Source organism: Manacus candei, unplaced genomic scaffold (assembly GCF_025592945.1).
Source record: "Manacus candei isolate 608988 ecotype Guabito, Panama unplaced genomic scaffold, ASM2559294v1 h1tg000113l, whole genome shotgun sequence".
NCBI lineage: Eukaryota > Metazoa > Chordata > Aves > Passeriformes > Pipridae > Manacus > Manacus candei.
This window is the reverse complement of record NW_026138161.1, coordinates 2183327-2198770: the sequence shown is the minus strand read 5'-3', so window position 1 is coordinate 2198770 and position 15444 is coordinate 2183327. Positions and strand designations below refer to the sequence as shown.

Genomic DNA, 15444 nt, shown 5'->3' with positions numbered 1-15444 from the left:
CAAACTAGTAATAAGCATTAGTTGGTTCAGCTTCATATTCTTCCAGGAAATCACCAACAATGGCAAAGGAAAGGATTTGTGCCACCAAACACAGGCTCCACTTCTGGATTTGTAATTCCTTGCCCTGATAAGCAAAAGAGTGGTGGTGCTTCTTCCAACACTGCTCCACTAGCAAGCAAAGCTGACTCACACAGGAGTGGAAGGGTCAGCACTGTTGGAACATGAAGCTGCTTCCCCCCACCAGACACACTGATAGTCCTGCAGACATTGGCAAAATTTTAATGACAGTACTCAAACTGTACAACTGAGGAGCAGTGGCAATGCTGACTGTACACAGTGTTTTTCCAGCCATTGCCCAAGTGTCAGTCTCATTTGAAAAACAAAGCTTATAAAAATGCACAATTCTCTCCCAAATACTGTACACTATTCAGCAGGTTAAAAACTGAAAAAAATTCTTTCATTAAAAAAGTCATTACACTATTTGTATACATCAAGGATAGTCTACATAATCATGTTCATCTAGAAAATATGTGCATTATAAATCATTTCCATGCAATGCAGCAATTTCTTATTTCAAAAGTGGTATAAAAAGACAACACAGCAGTCCTAACCACTAGAACACTTTATGTCAAACAAAACACATGTGCATCATGTTATTGAATGTGTTAGGTGAACAAAATACAGTAACAAAGATTCAAAAATATGTAATTTCTTTTGTTTCCACAAAGTGACTACAGTACCAAAAGATACAGGTAACGTGACGTGTGTGCAGTAATCATGTTAAGGAAAGTCCCTCTTCAACTGCTTGTCTGTCATGCTAACCCAAGACAGACTGCTATGTTTAAGATTACTGTGATGTTTCTGCATCTAATAACTTGGTATTCAAACACCTTGCAAGCTTAAGAGCACTGCCCCTAACAAAATAGCTCATCTATTGCATCAAAGTATAAAGTGTGTTGCTTACAGTTTAAAAATCTATAGAAAAAAAAAAAAAGAGTCTGTTTTCCGTACAAAAACGCTGAAATTCCATCAAGATATACATCTTGAGATGTGAAATTTGCTGCTGGATTGATTGATGCTGGCAGCACGAAAGAAAAGCACCTCCCAGAGCGTTTTGGTGTGAGCGAGGGCGGTTTTAGGTCGGCGGAGGCCCGTTGGTGTATCGCAGCATGGGGTAGAAGGAGCGGGCGAAGTTGTTTGCCTGGGTGCAGCTGTAGTCCTCCTCAGAAGATGGAATCATGCAGGCCAGGAGCAAAAGCAGTAGAAAGAACAACTGGAGAGGTAAAGCTGCTCGTAACACCCGGTAAAAGAAGGAGGGGGACCGAGGGTTTGTCTGCGCGGGTTGCGGATGGCTTTCACTTCTGAAAGGGAGAAATAAGGAAAAACAGGCACTTTAGGTTAGAATTAAAGAAGTTGTTTTAGCCCTTTCCAGGGTTCACATGACCCTTCTGAGATGCAGGGCTGTGTATCTACAGGAGAACAAAACACATGAAACAGCTTAACCATAATTTGGAAGCGTGCAGGACTGCTCAGTGGGAAGCCAGCTGCTGGTTTGGGTTTACTGTCCTTACTACTGAAGAAGAAACTTTTACTTGCAATAGCTTAAAGCAGTGTGTTTTTACCCTATTTTCAAATGCAAACTTAACTTTTCCCAGGAGGGAAACAAACCACTCCAAATACATGGTGAACTATAAAGGAAAGAACCATTCACACTGATGAGGCTCTTGTCTGCCTTAGCATAACTAAGATCTTTGAATAGGTCCTAAATGCACTGGGGGCTACCTTCTCCCTTTGTCCTTCATGGTCTGTTTGTACTAAGTAGCTCTCAATGGCAAGTTTCTTTTTTCAGGTATACTGGTGGAGTGAAAGGAGGATTAAAACCTAAAATATCCCCCATTTGGCACAAAATATTTTCTCAAAAGTAAAGACAAGCCAAGGCTGCACATCACTGCAGAGGTCCTGGAGCAGGAGTGCTAAAGGAATCCATTCACCAAGGTGCAGCCCAGAGATGGGAGGCAGAGGAGACACTACAGGGAGGCAGAAATCACCTCCACCCACATGTCATCCTGTGAGGAACAGCTGCCCAGGTTTCTGCTGCCACTCAGCTCATCTCTGCCATATTCACTATCCTTCAAGAGACAGATGAGTATAAAAATAATACCTTGTGCTGCTGCTGTTTCTGCCATCAGCAGTTCTCCTTGCCACAATCTGTTGAGAGAAACAGCTTTTAGTATCCAGCTTTCAGAAACTACAAGGAATTTCTCTTTCTCAGAAAAGACAGTTGTAGACTTTAAAGCCTGGCTGTAAATTCTGTAATAAGGTACACGGATCTAAAAGGTAGAATGATTATATTTGAGGAACTTTTACATTAAATCTGTCAAAATATGCTATATGCTGATAGCAAAATATTAGAAAAATATACTTGCCTTCTTCACAGCAGGGCTGGATTTCTCTGCTTCTGGATTATAGTCTCCTGAGTCCAAGTCCTCTGGAACTAGCAGGAAAGTTTTTGTATCCTAAAAGATAACAACACTTTCCTCTTTAAAATGCACATTCAAAACTCACAACAAATGAAGTGCTAAGGGCCACCTTTCACTGCCTCTGTAGGTGCACAGCCCACTGCCTCTTCCCAGATGCACAGCCAGTGGTGAACTGATGCTCCAGTTCTCTGGCATAAAGAAATGCTTTACTATGCCCAGCCTGAAGGAATTACAAAGGAACAGGTGTATACAGGTATTAACTTGAAAATATCTCTATCTGACAGCTCTCAGGGAAAGCAACCCATTGCTATGAACTACAACTGCTATGTGTTCATTACACACTTCCAGCCTGATAGTTGGTATGGATCATAAAAATTCAGGTTGGAAGGGACTTCAGGGAAGCCCAGCTAGCCCAATCTCTTGTTCAAAGTCAGGCCAGTTATGAGACCTGACCAAAAGCCTTACTGAAAGCTTTATCTCTGCTCTTCAAACTCCTCAAGGATGGAGGCAGCACAACCTGCCTGAGCAATCTCTTACAATACTGTGGCAGCCCTGTGGTGCTGAAGTTTTTCCTACAGCCAGACTTAATTGTTCTTTTTTCAGCTTTTAAAGGTGGAAGAACTTAAGTTTTAAGTCAGCCTTTTACAAATACCTTTACTCTTAGTATGTTATTACTTTTCATTAAGGAAGGTGCAGGAACAAGTTTTAAAATTCTGACTCACCAAATTCCCTTGTATTGTTTTTAAGTCATGAGAGACTTGTTCAATAAGCTGTTTCAGTTTTGTTCCAATTACATGGACCTTCTCTTCCTCTTCAATGTAGTCACCATCTGATTTAAGCAGCAGGTAAGCAGTGAGTTCTTGAAGGGAGTTTACATTAAGCTGTTGCTCCAGCAGCTCTTTCTCCAGTTGCTTAGAACAAACAAACAAAAAACAGTGCAACAGACTGTTACTCTCAACTTTAAGGATGTTGTCGCAAAAGGAGGAATTCTGAAGGCTTTAAAGAACAACTCAACCTGCCTGACAATCCACACTACATAGGAATGGCTATTACAGCTACATAGGAAAAGAAGTTCTCTAGAAGAGACTGGTTGTACCTGCTTGAAAACATTTAAAAATAGTTCTAGCAGTGGGTAAGTCATATAGAGAAGACATTAAATTTTGGAAGTCTTACTCCAGCATAAAGACTGTTCAAAAGCAATTTAATTATGATGTGTAATGGAAAAATTGCCTCATATAAGCAATATCTTGGTCCATTTCAGAAACCATCCACATGCCTGACTACAGCAGGTTCAAGGACAGATTGCAGAGATCTTGAGACATAAACATCCTGCTCTTATTTTGTGGTGAGAGCTACTGACTCACTGGAAGAGCTGAGGTGCTGCAGTTAAGACTACACTTACCATTAGCTCCTTTTGGCATTCCAGTGTTGTATTGAGGTCAGCATTTGGATCTGTGACTTGTGCTTCATTCCTTCGGCTTTCAGCACTTGCTAACCACAGGATTAGTTTCTGGCTCTGGTCATGGAAGTCCTAGAGAAACAGAAGATTTGCAGATAAGAGAAAAAACATCTTTGTAGGCTTTGCCTACAAACTAAATGCCCAGCCCAGATTAGAAAGTCAACATAAAATTCACAATTAGGGAGGGTACAGAATAGGTTTCTAATCTATTCCACCTATGTAATAAAAGGATATTTATTATCCAGTTGAAAGATATTTCTACCAAACCCTTTAAACCCAACAGAGTCAACTTTATAAGAAAAAGTGTCTTGGATTGTGAGTAACTGTTCCACTGATGTGCAGGAATTACCCACCTGCCCTCTCCCCTTATCCACCCCTCACAGTAGCATCCCAAAGAGAGTTTTCCCTTATAAGCTGGCATGTGGTATGCACCTGGCAACTCAGTAAGGCTTGTTGTAAACCTTTCCTCCAGCTGTCCAGTGCACGAGTTGCCTTCTCCCAGTGCAAGTTCACCTTCCGAAGCCTGTTCTGAAGCTCCTTGAACTCTGTGCTATCCGCTTTCTGGAATTCTTTGCTGCTCAGGTTAGCAGAAAGCAACACTGCTTTGTAGTTATCAAATGCTTTAAGCATGTCCTGGTAGAAAAAGAGGATTAGGAACTTTCATGAATGTTGAAAAACACGTTGTTTATTTACAATAAAACTGCGCACTCAAAAGAATCACAGGTATTGGGGAAAGCTGTTTGAACCTGGTGGCTTTTCAATACTGCTAAGAAACATATTAAGGTAGGTGGCCTGCTTTATGTTTTTGTTTGGTTTTTTTTTTAAAAGCCAAAACCTTCACTTTGAAAAAATTAATCTGTCTGGGCTTGTGCTTCTTCCTAAGTCACAGGCATTATGGCTTAATCCACATCTGTCCTTCGTTACTCTGAGCTGCCTCTTTCCCTGACACTTGGACAAATATTCCCATACGTCATCACAGGATATTCCCTCTTAATTTATAAAGGTTTTGCCACCTCAGAATCCTAGAATAATGCTGGAGGTCTGTACTCCATCCTCCTGCTCCAAGTAGGGCCAACTTCAACTCTGAGCAGGCTGCTCAGGGTCTCATCTGGTCAAATTTTGAGTATCTTGCAGGATGGAGATTGCCAGTCCCATCTGGGCCCCTGGTCCCACACTAGGTCAGCATGTTGTGAGAAATTATTTTTCTTCTCTCTAGTCAAAGCTTCTGTCAGCCCATTTCTCTGACTTGTGCAGGTCCTGCCTGCTTCCCTCCTCTCCCTTAGAACTGCAGGGGGAAATAACATGGAATTTGTGAAGTCCTGGCTGTATCAGCTAATCACCTTTATGTTAAGGTAGAGCCTGTATTTCTGAAGGTTTTTTAAAAAAATGAATGCCGAACAATACCCTGCACCCTCAGCTTTACAATTTGAATCAAGGGTACTCAGTCTTTTTCAAGTTGCTCTTGCAGTAGAAAAATAAGAGCTGCAGGATGAATCCTGCAAAGCACACAGCTCAGACTGCTTTCCTTAGCAGCCTTTCTAACAAGAGTCTCAATCTAGATATTCTCAAGATCTTTATCCCACTTGCTGAAAACTGCTGGTCTAAATCACATTTTACCCAACAAAGAATCTTGCCTCCCTCCTCCAATCAACAATTATATTTTTTTTTTTAATATCAGACAAAGCAAATGGTCCATCACAGACTTCTGAACACCAGTAAACCAGTCTGCAGGCAGACTGGCCTTATCCTTATCCAGGGCAATTGGGATGTCCTAACATCTCATGAAATTCACCTCTTAGAGTGTGCTTGCTCTTTTAGACACCCCTATAAAGCCAAGCCGTCTGAAAAGGGGATTTACAGCCAGCTGGACTCCTCTTAAGCAGATGCAGGAGAGAGAAGTGAAGCTCTGCTCCTTGAAGAGGTCAGACACCCAACCCCAGGCTAAAGACAAGCATGTCCCTCCACCCAAGAGGCACCACCAAACCTTTCCTAGCACTTGGTGCCTAAGCCAGATTAGCTGATGGAATCAATCTTACTGGAGTGCAGTTATTCTCCCTGGCCTAAGGACTACTCCAGGACACATAGGCTTAAGCATACTCTCAGTATGCCTAAGAAATCCCTCCTCTCTCTGCAGAGTATCTTGTGTGTGAGCATCATTCCAAGAGTGATGCCAAACTGACCAGTACCCTCAGGATTTGGGTGACTCCATAGGAGGCTCCTGGCCGAAGGGTGAGCACACGAGGATTTTGCACTTCCACAGCTGCCAGGAACACTCAGCTCTCTGAGTTCAACCTCAGGCATTTTGTTACCGAGTCCCAGGGACCAGCACTTACATGTACCCTGGTGACCTGCTGGTTCAACTTGCAGACCTGATGTAGTCTTGGTTTATGGAAGCTGAGTCATAGGAGGCAACATAGTATGACCCCACGTGCTGTCAAATGTTCACGTTATTGTTTCTCTAATTGTTCTATTACTTGGTTGAAGATCAGCAGAGACTGAATTTATTTTGTTTCTTGTTTACAACTGATATATTCTATCCAAGGAGAAATCTGCATTTGCCTAACAAAAACCTGCACATTTTAAAAGGATCAATCTTTCAACTATTGGGCAAAGGTGCTATTTAGAGCTAACATTTTTTGCAAACACCATATTGCTAAAACCCACAGCTTTAGAGCAGAGCTTTCTCAGCCTTCCTATTGGAACTACACCTTTCATTCAATTAAAAAAAAAAATCAGCCTAGACTTTGCAGCCTGTTGACCTGGTTAATTTTCAATCTGTTTCTGGTTTGCATAGAGGGACATGACACAAGGAAAAGATGGTGATATCACCCTGCAAGAAGACAAAGGGTTTTATTTCAGCCTGACTGACTGCCTGCTGTATCCAGGCCTACTGTCTGCAAATCTCTGCAGATGAAGACAGAAGCACCTTGCCTAACAAGGTGCTTCTCAGCTGAGGGCAGTTTAGTTCCCCTGTGCCACTTGCACATTCCTACTGGCATCTGTGCTGCCCAGCAGATCCCAGGGGCACAAACACAGTGATAAAGAGCATCAGCATCTTGAAATCCCACTTCTCAGTACACCATAACTTACTTTCAACTTCTTGACCCTTTGTTCCAATGCCTGCATGCTTGTTGGAATTTTCCCTTTTTGCAGCTCTTCCAGCTCTTCCTCGGTTCTATCAAGCCAAGCAGAGATGTCACTGAGATCTGAGTCCAGCTGCTGCCACTGCTGCAATTTCTGTTTCATCCTAAGTTTATTTCTGAGGTCTTGAGCTTGGATGAGCTCCCACCTATCAATAATGCCTACAAATCATAGAATAAGATACATGTAAAACTTCAGTAATGTGCAGAGTGTGTAAAACTGATGCAAAAAGTAAATTATTCTCAAATCTACTCAAGGCCAAATAATTGCTGTCATGTATTACTGTTATCCAGACACATTTTTTTCTTGAGATTCTGCAGCCTGTAAATTTCGTGTTACTGGTCAAGTTATCCACACAGCAATGCTACAAAGGATTTTAATCACATTAATGCACTTAGAAGAACAGAGCAAGTCTGAGGAGATGGAATTCAATGAGTGCAGCTGTGATTTGGTGGACACCAAAATCCATCACAGGACAAATGTGATCCAGCAGTTAGGACTTGGGTTTGTGTTTTATGTCTACATGGAGCTGCTGCAGTGAGTCATGAAGATGATCAAAGGGCTGGAGCACCTCTCCTCTAAGGACAGGCTGAGAGAGCTGGAGCTGTTCATCCTGGAGAAAAGAAAGCTCTGGGGAGACCTTAGAGCCCCTTCCAGTGCCTGAAGGGGCTACAAGTGAGCTGGAGAGGGACTTTTGACAAAGGCATGGAATGATAGGACAAAGTGGCTTTAAACTGACAGAGGGCACATTTAGAATAGAAATTGGGAAGGAATTCTTTACTCTGAAGGTGGTGAGGCACTTGAAAAGAGAAGTTGTGGATGCCCCATCCCTGGAAATGTCAAAGGCCAGGTTGGATGGGGCTGTGACCAACCTCGTCTAGTGGAAGGTGTCCCTGCCATGGCAGAGGGTGTGGATCTAGATGACCTTTAAGGTCTCTTCCAACCCAAACCATTCTATGATTCTATGTTTCATCAGTTCAGTGGTAAAGGGCATGGAGTTGTCACCTGTGCAATCACTAATTTCTGGAAGCACATCTAAGCCCTTCTCAGAGCTTTTCCTATTCATCCCATGTATGGGACACAACCCTGGGCCATCTGTGAGACCAGAGACATAAACAAAGCAAGCTGGTGCATCTAGCTGCAGCATTCTTACCACAATTCTCTTTTGTGATTCCAGTACAATGTATTATTACAATCTCAAGCACCGGAAACCAGGAATGAGGTCCTAAAAGGTTAAGAACCAGCTTGTTGGTCTATTTGGATAAAAGGACCACAGGGAAGAACAGAATATACTACCAGCTTCGACAAAACACTTCTGCAAATGGGTGCTGTAGCATCTTGTTATATGGAGTACCAACAGCTCAACATAGCAATCTATATTTTAGACAGAGACACACTTCTTTGTTTTGAAATCTAATTAAAATTCTCTGAAGTATTCAGTATCACACAAGAGTGAAATTGTTCCGATTCACTACAACTAGCAAAGAGATAGAAGTATATTATGAGGGAGAAAAGTCTTAATTCTGGCAGAAAATGTAACAGCTTAGAACAGCACACGTGGGTTGGACAGAACTGGGTGAGAAGGCAGCTCAGTGAAACCTGGCAAAATACATTAACTGAGATTATAGCAGTTTATTTCAATTTTGTTCCCAAGGCAAATGTGCTTCATTTGTGCCCCCAGAGTCAGAGGACAAACACCACAGCCCCAAAGCCATTCCCATACCTGGCTGCTTCTCTGCTGCTGCTATATTCATGAGCTCTTGGTCATCTTGGGGTTCTTCATCACTCATATTAGCAGATGGAGTTTTCTCTTTGCTGCTGCTGCTTGCAGAGCTGAGCTGCTTCACCTGGAAGGACATTTTGGTAGGTGAGCCCTGCAGGTTAACAAGTTGTCAAAGGTTAAACTTATTTTGCATTACTTTGAGGTGGCTGGGCTGCTGCTGAGCTCTTGCATGTCAGATTTAGCACTAGGCTTCTGTGTCTCTACTAATGGTTCATACTGGCTCTCTGTGCCTCTCCAGTAAACAAGAACACTCCACAGTGGTGCTAATTATTGCAAGACTGGACATGGTAAATTAATTGCTTTTGCACTGCATGTACCAGACAATGTACATTTGCTGACGCTCTCTGTTGGATTCTGGATCTTGGCAATATTGACTCTAAGGCTCCAAGATTGGATTAATGATGACAAAAGCAGCCAGATATCAGTACCATCCTGTCTGGAAGAGTGTTGACAATCCGTCCAGATCCACTGAGCCTGGCAGCTGCTGGCAAAGCCATGGCTGGCAAACAGCGACCAAGGCAGAGGTACCCACGAACAATAAGCCATTTTAGCACATTTTTTAGTGCCTAGAAGCAGATTAAATGGTGTGTTGCATGCTAGAAAAGGACCCTTCAAGCCTGTCTGCTTAGGAAAGAGAGATGCGTCAGTAAGTAGCAAGAGAGGGTATTCACACTCTCTCCTTTGTGGGGGTTCAATTCTCCTAGACTTGTCCTAGACAACTGATGATGGAAGTTCCTCTAGACACTGACTCTGACCAGGAGCCCAACACAATTGTTCTGAATTGCTTTAAAGAAGCTTTTCTAGCACGTGGATAGAGACTCTCACTGGTTACCTGAGCCACCAGAAATAATGTCTGAGTTTGCATAAAGTGAACATTCCCCCCACAGCTAATCTTTTCCCTGATGCTGGAGAAGGGAAGAGGATGGAGTTACACAGAATAACAAACAGACTGTGTAGAACAGGTTCAGTGCTCACAGAGCCTCAAACTCACATAGTCTGGCTTATAGGGAGTACTTGTCTCTGGACCAGACAATACATTTCCAACCATCTCTGCCTGGTTATATCTGTGTTTCCTGCAGACTGGGCTACCTGGAGAATGCCAAGGATGAGCTTCTGAAACAGACTTTCCTGAAACAAATAAAAACAAAACCATATAGCATGAGTGCAAAATCCCATTTCCACAAAGAAGCTGCTGCTTTGTTTAAAGTTAGAAAGCGCTTTGAATAAAATGGCATCAAGTTATGGCATAAAAATGACAGTTTTGCAGCTTTCCTTGCAAAGCATGCACATTTGCAAAACATCAACAGTGTTTCAAAGGTAATGAGATGAGAGCCATGCAGTTATGGGACATTCTGTTTTCTTCTGGAAAATGCTTGAATACAGGTATGAGTAGTCAAAAAACAAAAGAAAAAGGCTGCACCATGGTTTTGGAAAGTTTGCATCCCAACAATACCATCACACATCTGCAATGCATGTCAGTAGGGACAAGTACAGACATGTCCTGAATTGGAGAACGTCTGTTCTGGATTTAACAGACAGGACACACACGGTTCTGTCATGCACCACAAAAAGTACTTGCAGAGTTGGAGCTACTGCCTTATGCCACCAAAATTAGAAACAACCAAAAAAGTGATACTACCCAGAGCAAACCACCGAGAAAGTACCAAAAGATCATTACAACGAAATGCACAACTAACCACCTTGGCATTTACCAGGCAAAATCTAAATGGTATGTTCTGGACTGCTTTGTAATGTACATGTGGATACTGCAGCGTAAGAACACCATGACAGGATGAGACATGGTGTCCACACAAGGCAGGAAGTCAGACATTACATATGAGAGAGGTTGAGGAATATAGCGTGCAGCACAGGGAGATCGCCATGTTCAGACACATGCATTAGCAGGTGCCTACCAGAAGATGCTTTCAAAGTTTTTGTGGTCATTTTAAGATATGCCTCAGGGTTTTCAGTGATTTCTACATCTGAAAAAAGAATAATGTCATTTTCCTCACTATTCAATATTTTCCAACTGTTAAAAACAACCGAAACAATGAGGGACAGCAAAGACAAAGAATAAAATAAGTGGTTGGTACTATTTTCAAACATTCTGAAAAAGTAATGTTCCTAAAAACCTAATGTTCCTGAAGACAAAAGCTTGGTTTAGACAATACCATTCCCTTCATCAAGAGACCTAAGAGATGAGACTGCTCACATCTATCAATGGTACTTGAAAACCAACCAACCATGTGGGAGCAAGACTTCAATCCCCCTCCCTTCCCACACAGGGACATCCTGCAGTTGTCCATGTCAAACCAAACCGCTGGATGTTGGTTCTCACCTGACAGAGCACTGTAGTATGTTGCTTCTTCATCATCTTCATGAGAGGAAGAACCTCCCACATCACCTGTGTGATCCCACTCGAGTGGGATGGAGTCAACACTGACAGGGGTTTCACAGCCTGATCTCTCGTGACCTTGAGTAGGGGGCACAAGGTGGCAAAGGGACTGTGCTGATGAGGGCCCCTCACTGATGGCCTTCTTATGCCAGGGATCGTTCTGGATTTCTCTGGAGTCTTCTTGATCTGTCTCATTTTCAGAGTTATCTTTTTCATCGTCCAATCCCTACAAATAAGTAACAATTATCGCATATTAATAAAATTTACAAGAGATCTACACTGCTTAATGAGCTAATGGTTGAGCCACACAGGACAGTCTGTGGTCAGCTGCAGAAATCAAAGATCACGTGCCTAAAATTAAAAGGAGACATCATTTCTGCCTCCTCCTCTTTTCCCAAAACAATCATCATCAGCAGCTACCTCTGCTCTTTCAAGACACTCAACCACCACCATAATCTCTCTCTTCGGTTTGCAGGGAGGGGTACCCAGCTCCAAATGGACTTCAAAGGTCAGCAAGGAAACAAAACTCAGGCAGGGGTGAACAGCTACTTGTAGTTGTTCATGTTACTTCCTTCACCTGCCTTTCTAACAGATATTCTTTCTTTTTGAGCCAAAGCAAACTGAGAATCATCTGAATGTTCCCAGGGAAAAGCAAAGTGCATGTTGCTCTCCCCATTCAGGGTTCTCACAACAAAGCAGACAGATGGAGACTCACAAATATATAAAGAGATATTCTAAGCACATTACTGAAATTACAGTAAACTAAGAAACACCAAAAAAGCTTTTGAAGCCCTCAAGCCACTACTATATAAATATGAACCATATGAACTCCTTCCATGCTATTATCCAGATCCTGCAGATGGAGTCCCACCAGGAGAGGTGTGACGAGACAAGACTGGCAACGAAGATTTAACAAGGCTGGCACATCTACTGTGGAGCTCCTGAGCCCTTTCAGCTCAAACCATTTAGTGAAGCTGCAAGGGATAAGCAAAGAGCATTGCAATTCAAACACCAGAATCTTGTCCCAACAATCGAAACAAGTGTTGATTCTTACAGGATCCCTTGAGGTCAGTCTTTGGTGGAACCGGGCAACTCGCCCAAACACCTCCTGACAGTATCGATGAAGTTCTTCCAATTCATCTTCAATCAGAATAGCATCCAAAGGCTCACTCTTCTGAATCAACTGCTCCCCAAAAACGATTAGCTGATCAATCTTATTGGTGTTCAGTGTTATTTCCTGCTGGAAACCCTGTTTGGAATATACAAGAAAAATAATTACTTCTGCATCAGCCCTTTCTAGCCTAAGGTTTATCCCTCTTTTCTGGCTCACTGCAGTGAAAGATAAGATTGACATTGTTGTCTAACTTAATTTGGCAAATATCTTTTTACTCAAAAGGTATAAAGGTTTGTTTTATTAGCAGAATTACAGTTCCAAATGAAGTGGCATTTTCCACCCATGTGTATGTGAATTTGACTGCAGTGTCCTGAGCCTGCAGAGGATCATGGCTCAAGAGTTCAGTTAATCAGAGTTTATTTTTCTGTTGGGTACACATAGTCTTTGTCTCAGCAGCAGAGAAGTCTGTTTGGCTGCTTGGGCCTCCAGCCTACACAACAATAAATCTACATCCCAAACCAATTAGCAGTGCAGGGAGAATGGAGAAAATGAGCATATGAGCAGGTAACAAAGACCTAGTATATTCTTTAGAATCATTGCACATTCCTGCTGTGTTATTTCTGTTGAAAGTCCCAGCTACAAATAATGTGCTCAGAGGATGGCAATTAAAAAAAAATTCTCACCAGAAAAAAAAAACAACTGAATTTAGGAATGTAGCTTTTACTGTTAACCGGCATCTGCTACTTTCCAGCCCAGGTATCACTGCCACTGACATGCAGTGTCAGGAGAAAATGGCAGGACAGAACTGAGCTTGAACACTGAATCTGAATTAAATACTGTACAGATTAATCTTGATTCAGACAATAGGTCTTAACAATTTACTGGTATCTTAAAACAAATACAGCCCTACACAGATCTGGTGGCTATTGTGAAGTTCCAGGAAAGATGATTCTGTCAAGAGAGGGCAGCCCAACAGGATCAGCTGGGCTACATTAAACAACTGTTCTATAAGGATACATACATTTAACTGTCGCATTTTGTCATCAAAGTTACTTTTGGAGAAGTGCTCTACGTTTGTCAGCTGGAGGTCCATCTCTGTGAGCCAAACAAGGATGCTTTCCCTTGTCCCCTCAAACTCATCTCTCCGATTGGTGAAGTGCTGGATGGGAAGAAAAGAGCCAGTGTTATAAGACTGCAGCTACTAAAAAAGGTGGTCACAGGACCCTTCTGAAAACAGTGGGGTTTTTTTCCAAAACTTGTTTACTTTAAAGGCCTTCAGGGCACAAATGGCAGCAAACCATGGATAAAACTTGTTCCCTTTCTGTAGTGATGCTAGAACGGTGTCCTCTCTTAGTACACTATTTGTATGAAAGAGGGAATAAAACTTCAGCAGTGTAAGATGCTTCTATGAAGTTATAGTCTTGATTTCACACTGTAGGCCTTCTCCCACATCATCAGACCAGTGTAGCAGTTATATGGACTCGGGTTTGACATTTAATTTGTTCTAAATTTAAAATAGACATAGATAAAGGAAGCAAACCCCATCTCTAATTAAAGTCATTAAAGCTACGAGATTAAAATCAGGTTTTACTGATTTTACAATGGAGAAGCTGGATCATGGATGATCTGCCAGTGTAATTAATGTACCATTTGGTGTGGTAACCAGGAGGAACCTTCTCTGCTGCCATCCCCCACAGAAGCTGCCAACAGACATGGAGCTTGTCTGTTCTCCTGGGTGGATTTACTGTTCAGGAAAGGGACCATATAACATCCCAAACACAACAACCCATAACTGCACAGATGAAACGCCATCATTGCTCCCACAGTCTCATCCACTGACTTTTGGGACCTTATAGCAGTGCTGCAAACAACTGACAGGGAAAGCTGTATTTAAAAATCAGGCAAGTTTCCCCCAGGGCACAGCACAGAATATCTGCCCAGAGATCAGTTTAACTGACAAGCAAGATACTTCTTTGAAGTGTCACAAATGCACCCTTCACAAATACAACATTCCTCATCAGGCAGGCAGTACAGCAGGAGCTGTGCCTCTCCATCACATTCCCATGTTTAAAGCCTTGTAGGTGAATCACAACTTGGCATGAAGTAGAGCTGAGTTGCAAACTCCAAACCATATCTGCACTGGGGCCCTTTTGTCTCTTTGCCTCTTATCTATGGAAAGAAGCCACCGCATGAACACATTACAAGGATAAGAGGATAAGTGTAATAGGAGCAGTGAGACTGGCAACTGATCATCCAAATTTGCATCCTTATGCTCTTATTCAGCTACCAAGAGCCCATCTACCAAGGACAGGTTTATGCCATGTCCTTGGTGACCTTTCCAGAGCTGCTGTCCTACACTGGTAGCTCAAGACACAAACCAACACAAGACAGTTGCTCCAGCGCATGTTTTGCTCTTGAGAAATTCCTACAGCAAGTGCTCCTCACTCTCTCACCTCACTGTGCAATTACCTTGAGTCTCCTCAGAATGGAAGCGACTCGTTTCTGGAGATTATCCCAGCGCTGGTTTCCTTCGTGCACCATCTGCTTCAGCTTGCTGGCGGAGTCGGTGCGGTTCTCGCGGGCCAGGCGCCGGTACTGCTTATTGATCAGCTCCAGCTGCGTGAGGCGCTCATGGATCTGCCGCTGGAACGCCTGCAAGGCAAAGCAGTGAACTCACTCCCTCGCCGACAAGAGAAAGGATGCAGATGATACCATCCATCAAGAGAGATGATGCCCTCCCCTTAAAAACAGACCTTCCAACTGCAAATTTATGTCCAGAGGAAGACCCATACTTTAAATCATCTGCTCAGGCTGAGCTCATTAGGAAAAGAAAGAAAAAACATAAGTATCAACCCACCAAAGTCTCTTGCCTATAAAAACCAAATCTTTAACTTATAAGCAGGATCTTGTCAGTTCAGAGCATTGGATTCTCCACATTAAAAAAAAAAATCTGGAGACAAATACATCAGCCAGACATCCATCCAGCAGCAGCACACTGGGCACATTGTTTATGTTCTCTATATCACCAATGCCAAACTAGTGTTCTCCAGTGACCCAGGCATTCGGCACAGA

General features: G+C 42.6%; 1 protein-coding gene across 1 annotated transcript in view; it reads right to left on the bottom strand.

Moving 5' to 3' along the window:
- Nucleotides 1-263: 263 nt before the first annotated feature.
- SYNE2 (spectrin repeat containing nuclear envelope protein 2) overlaps nucleotides 264-15444 on the bottom strand; it is a 179798-nt gene continuing 164617 nt past the window's right edge. The window contains exons 105-118 of the mRNA XM_051769854.1: nucleotides 14842-15024; nucleotides 13394-13531; nucleotides 12313-12507; nucleotides 11202-11484; nucleotides 10777-10845; nucleotides 9855-9991; nucleotides 8804-8954; nucleotides 7030-7241; nucleotides 4372-4572; nucleotides 3883-4011; nucleotides 3203-3391; nucleotides 2427-2516; nucleotides 2162-2208; nucleotides 264-1361 (exon numbers count right to left, since the gene is read on the bottom strand). Coding sequence (XP_051625814.1) covers nucleotides 1136-1361; nucleotides 2162-2208; nucleotides 2427-2516; nucleotides 3203-3391; nucleotides 3883-4011; nucleotides 4372-4572; nucleotides 7030-7241; nucleotides 8804-8954; nucleotides 9855-9991; nucleotides 10777-10845; nucleotides 11202-11484; nucleotides 12313-12507; nucleotides 13394-13531; nucleotides 14842-15024 — 2250 coding nt within the window. The 3' untranslated portion in view covers nucleotides 264-1135. The remainder of the gene's footprint in view (nucleotides 1362-2161; nucleotides 2209-2426; nucleotides 2517-3202; nucleotides 3392-3882; nucleotides 4012-4371; nucleotides 4573-7029; nucleotides 7242-8803; nucleotides 8955-9854; nucleotides 9992-10776; nucleotides 10846-11201; nucleotides 11485-12312; nucleotides 12508-13393; nucleotides 13532-14841; nucleotides 15025-15444) is intronic.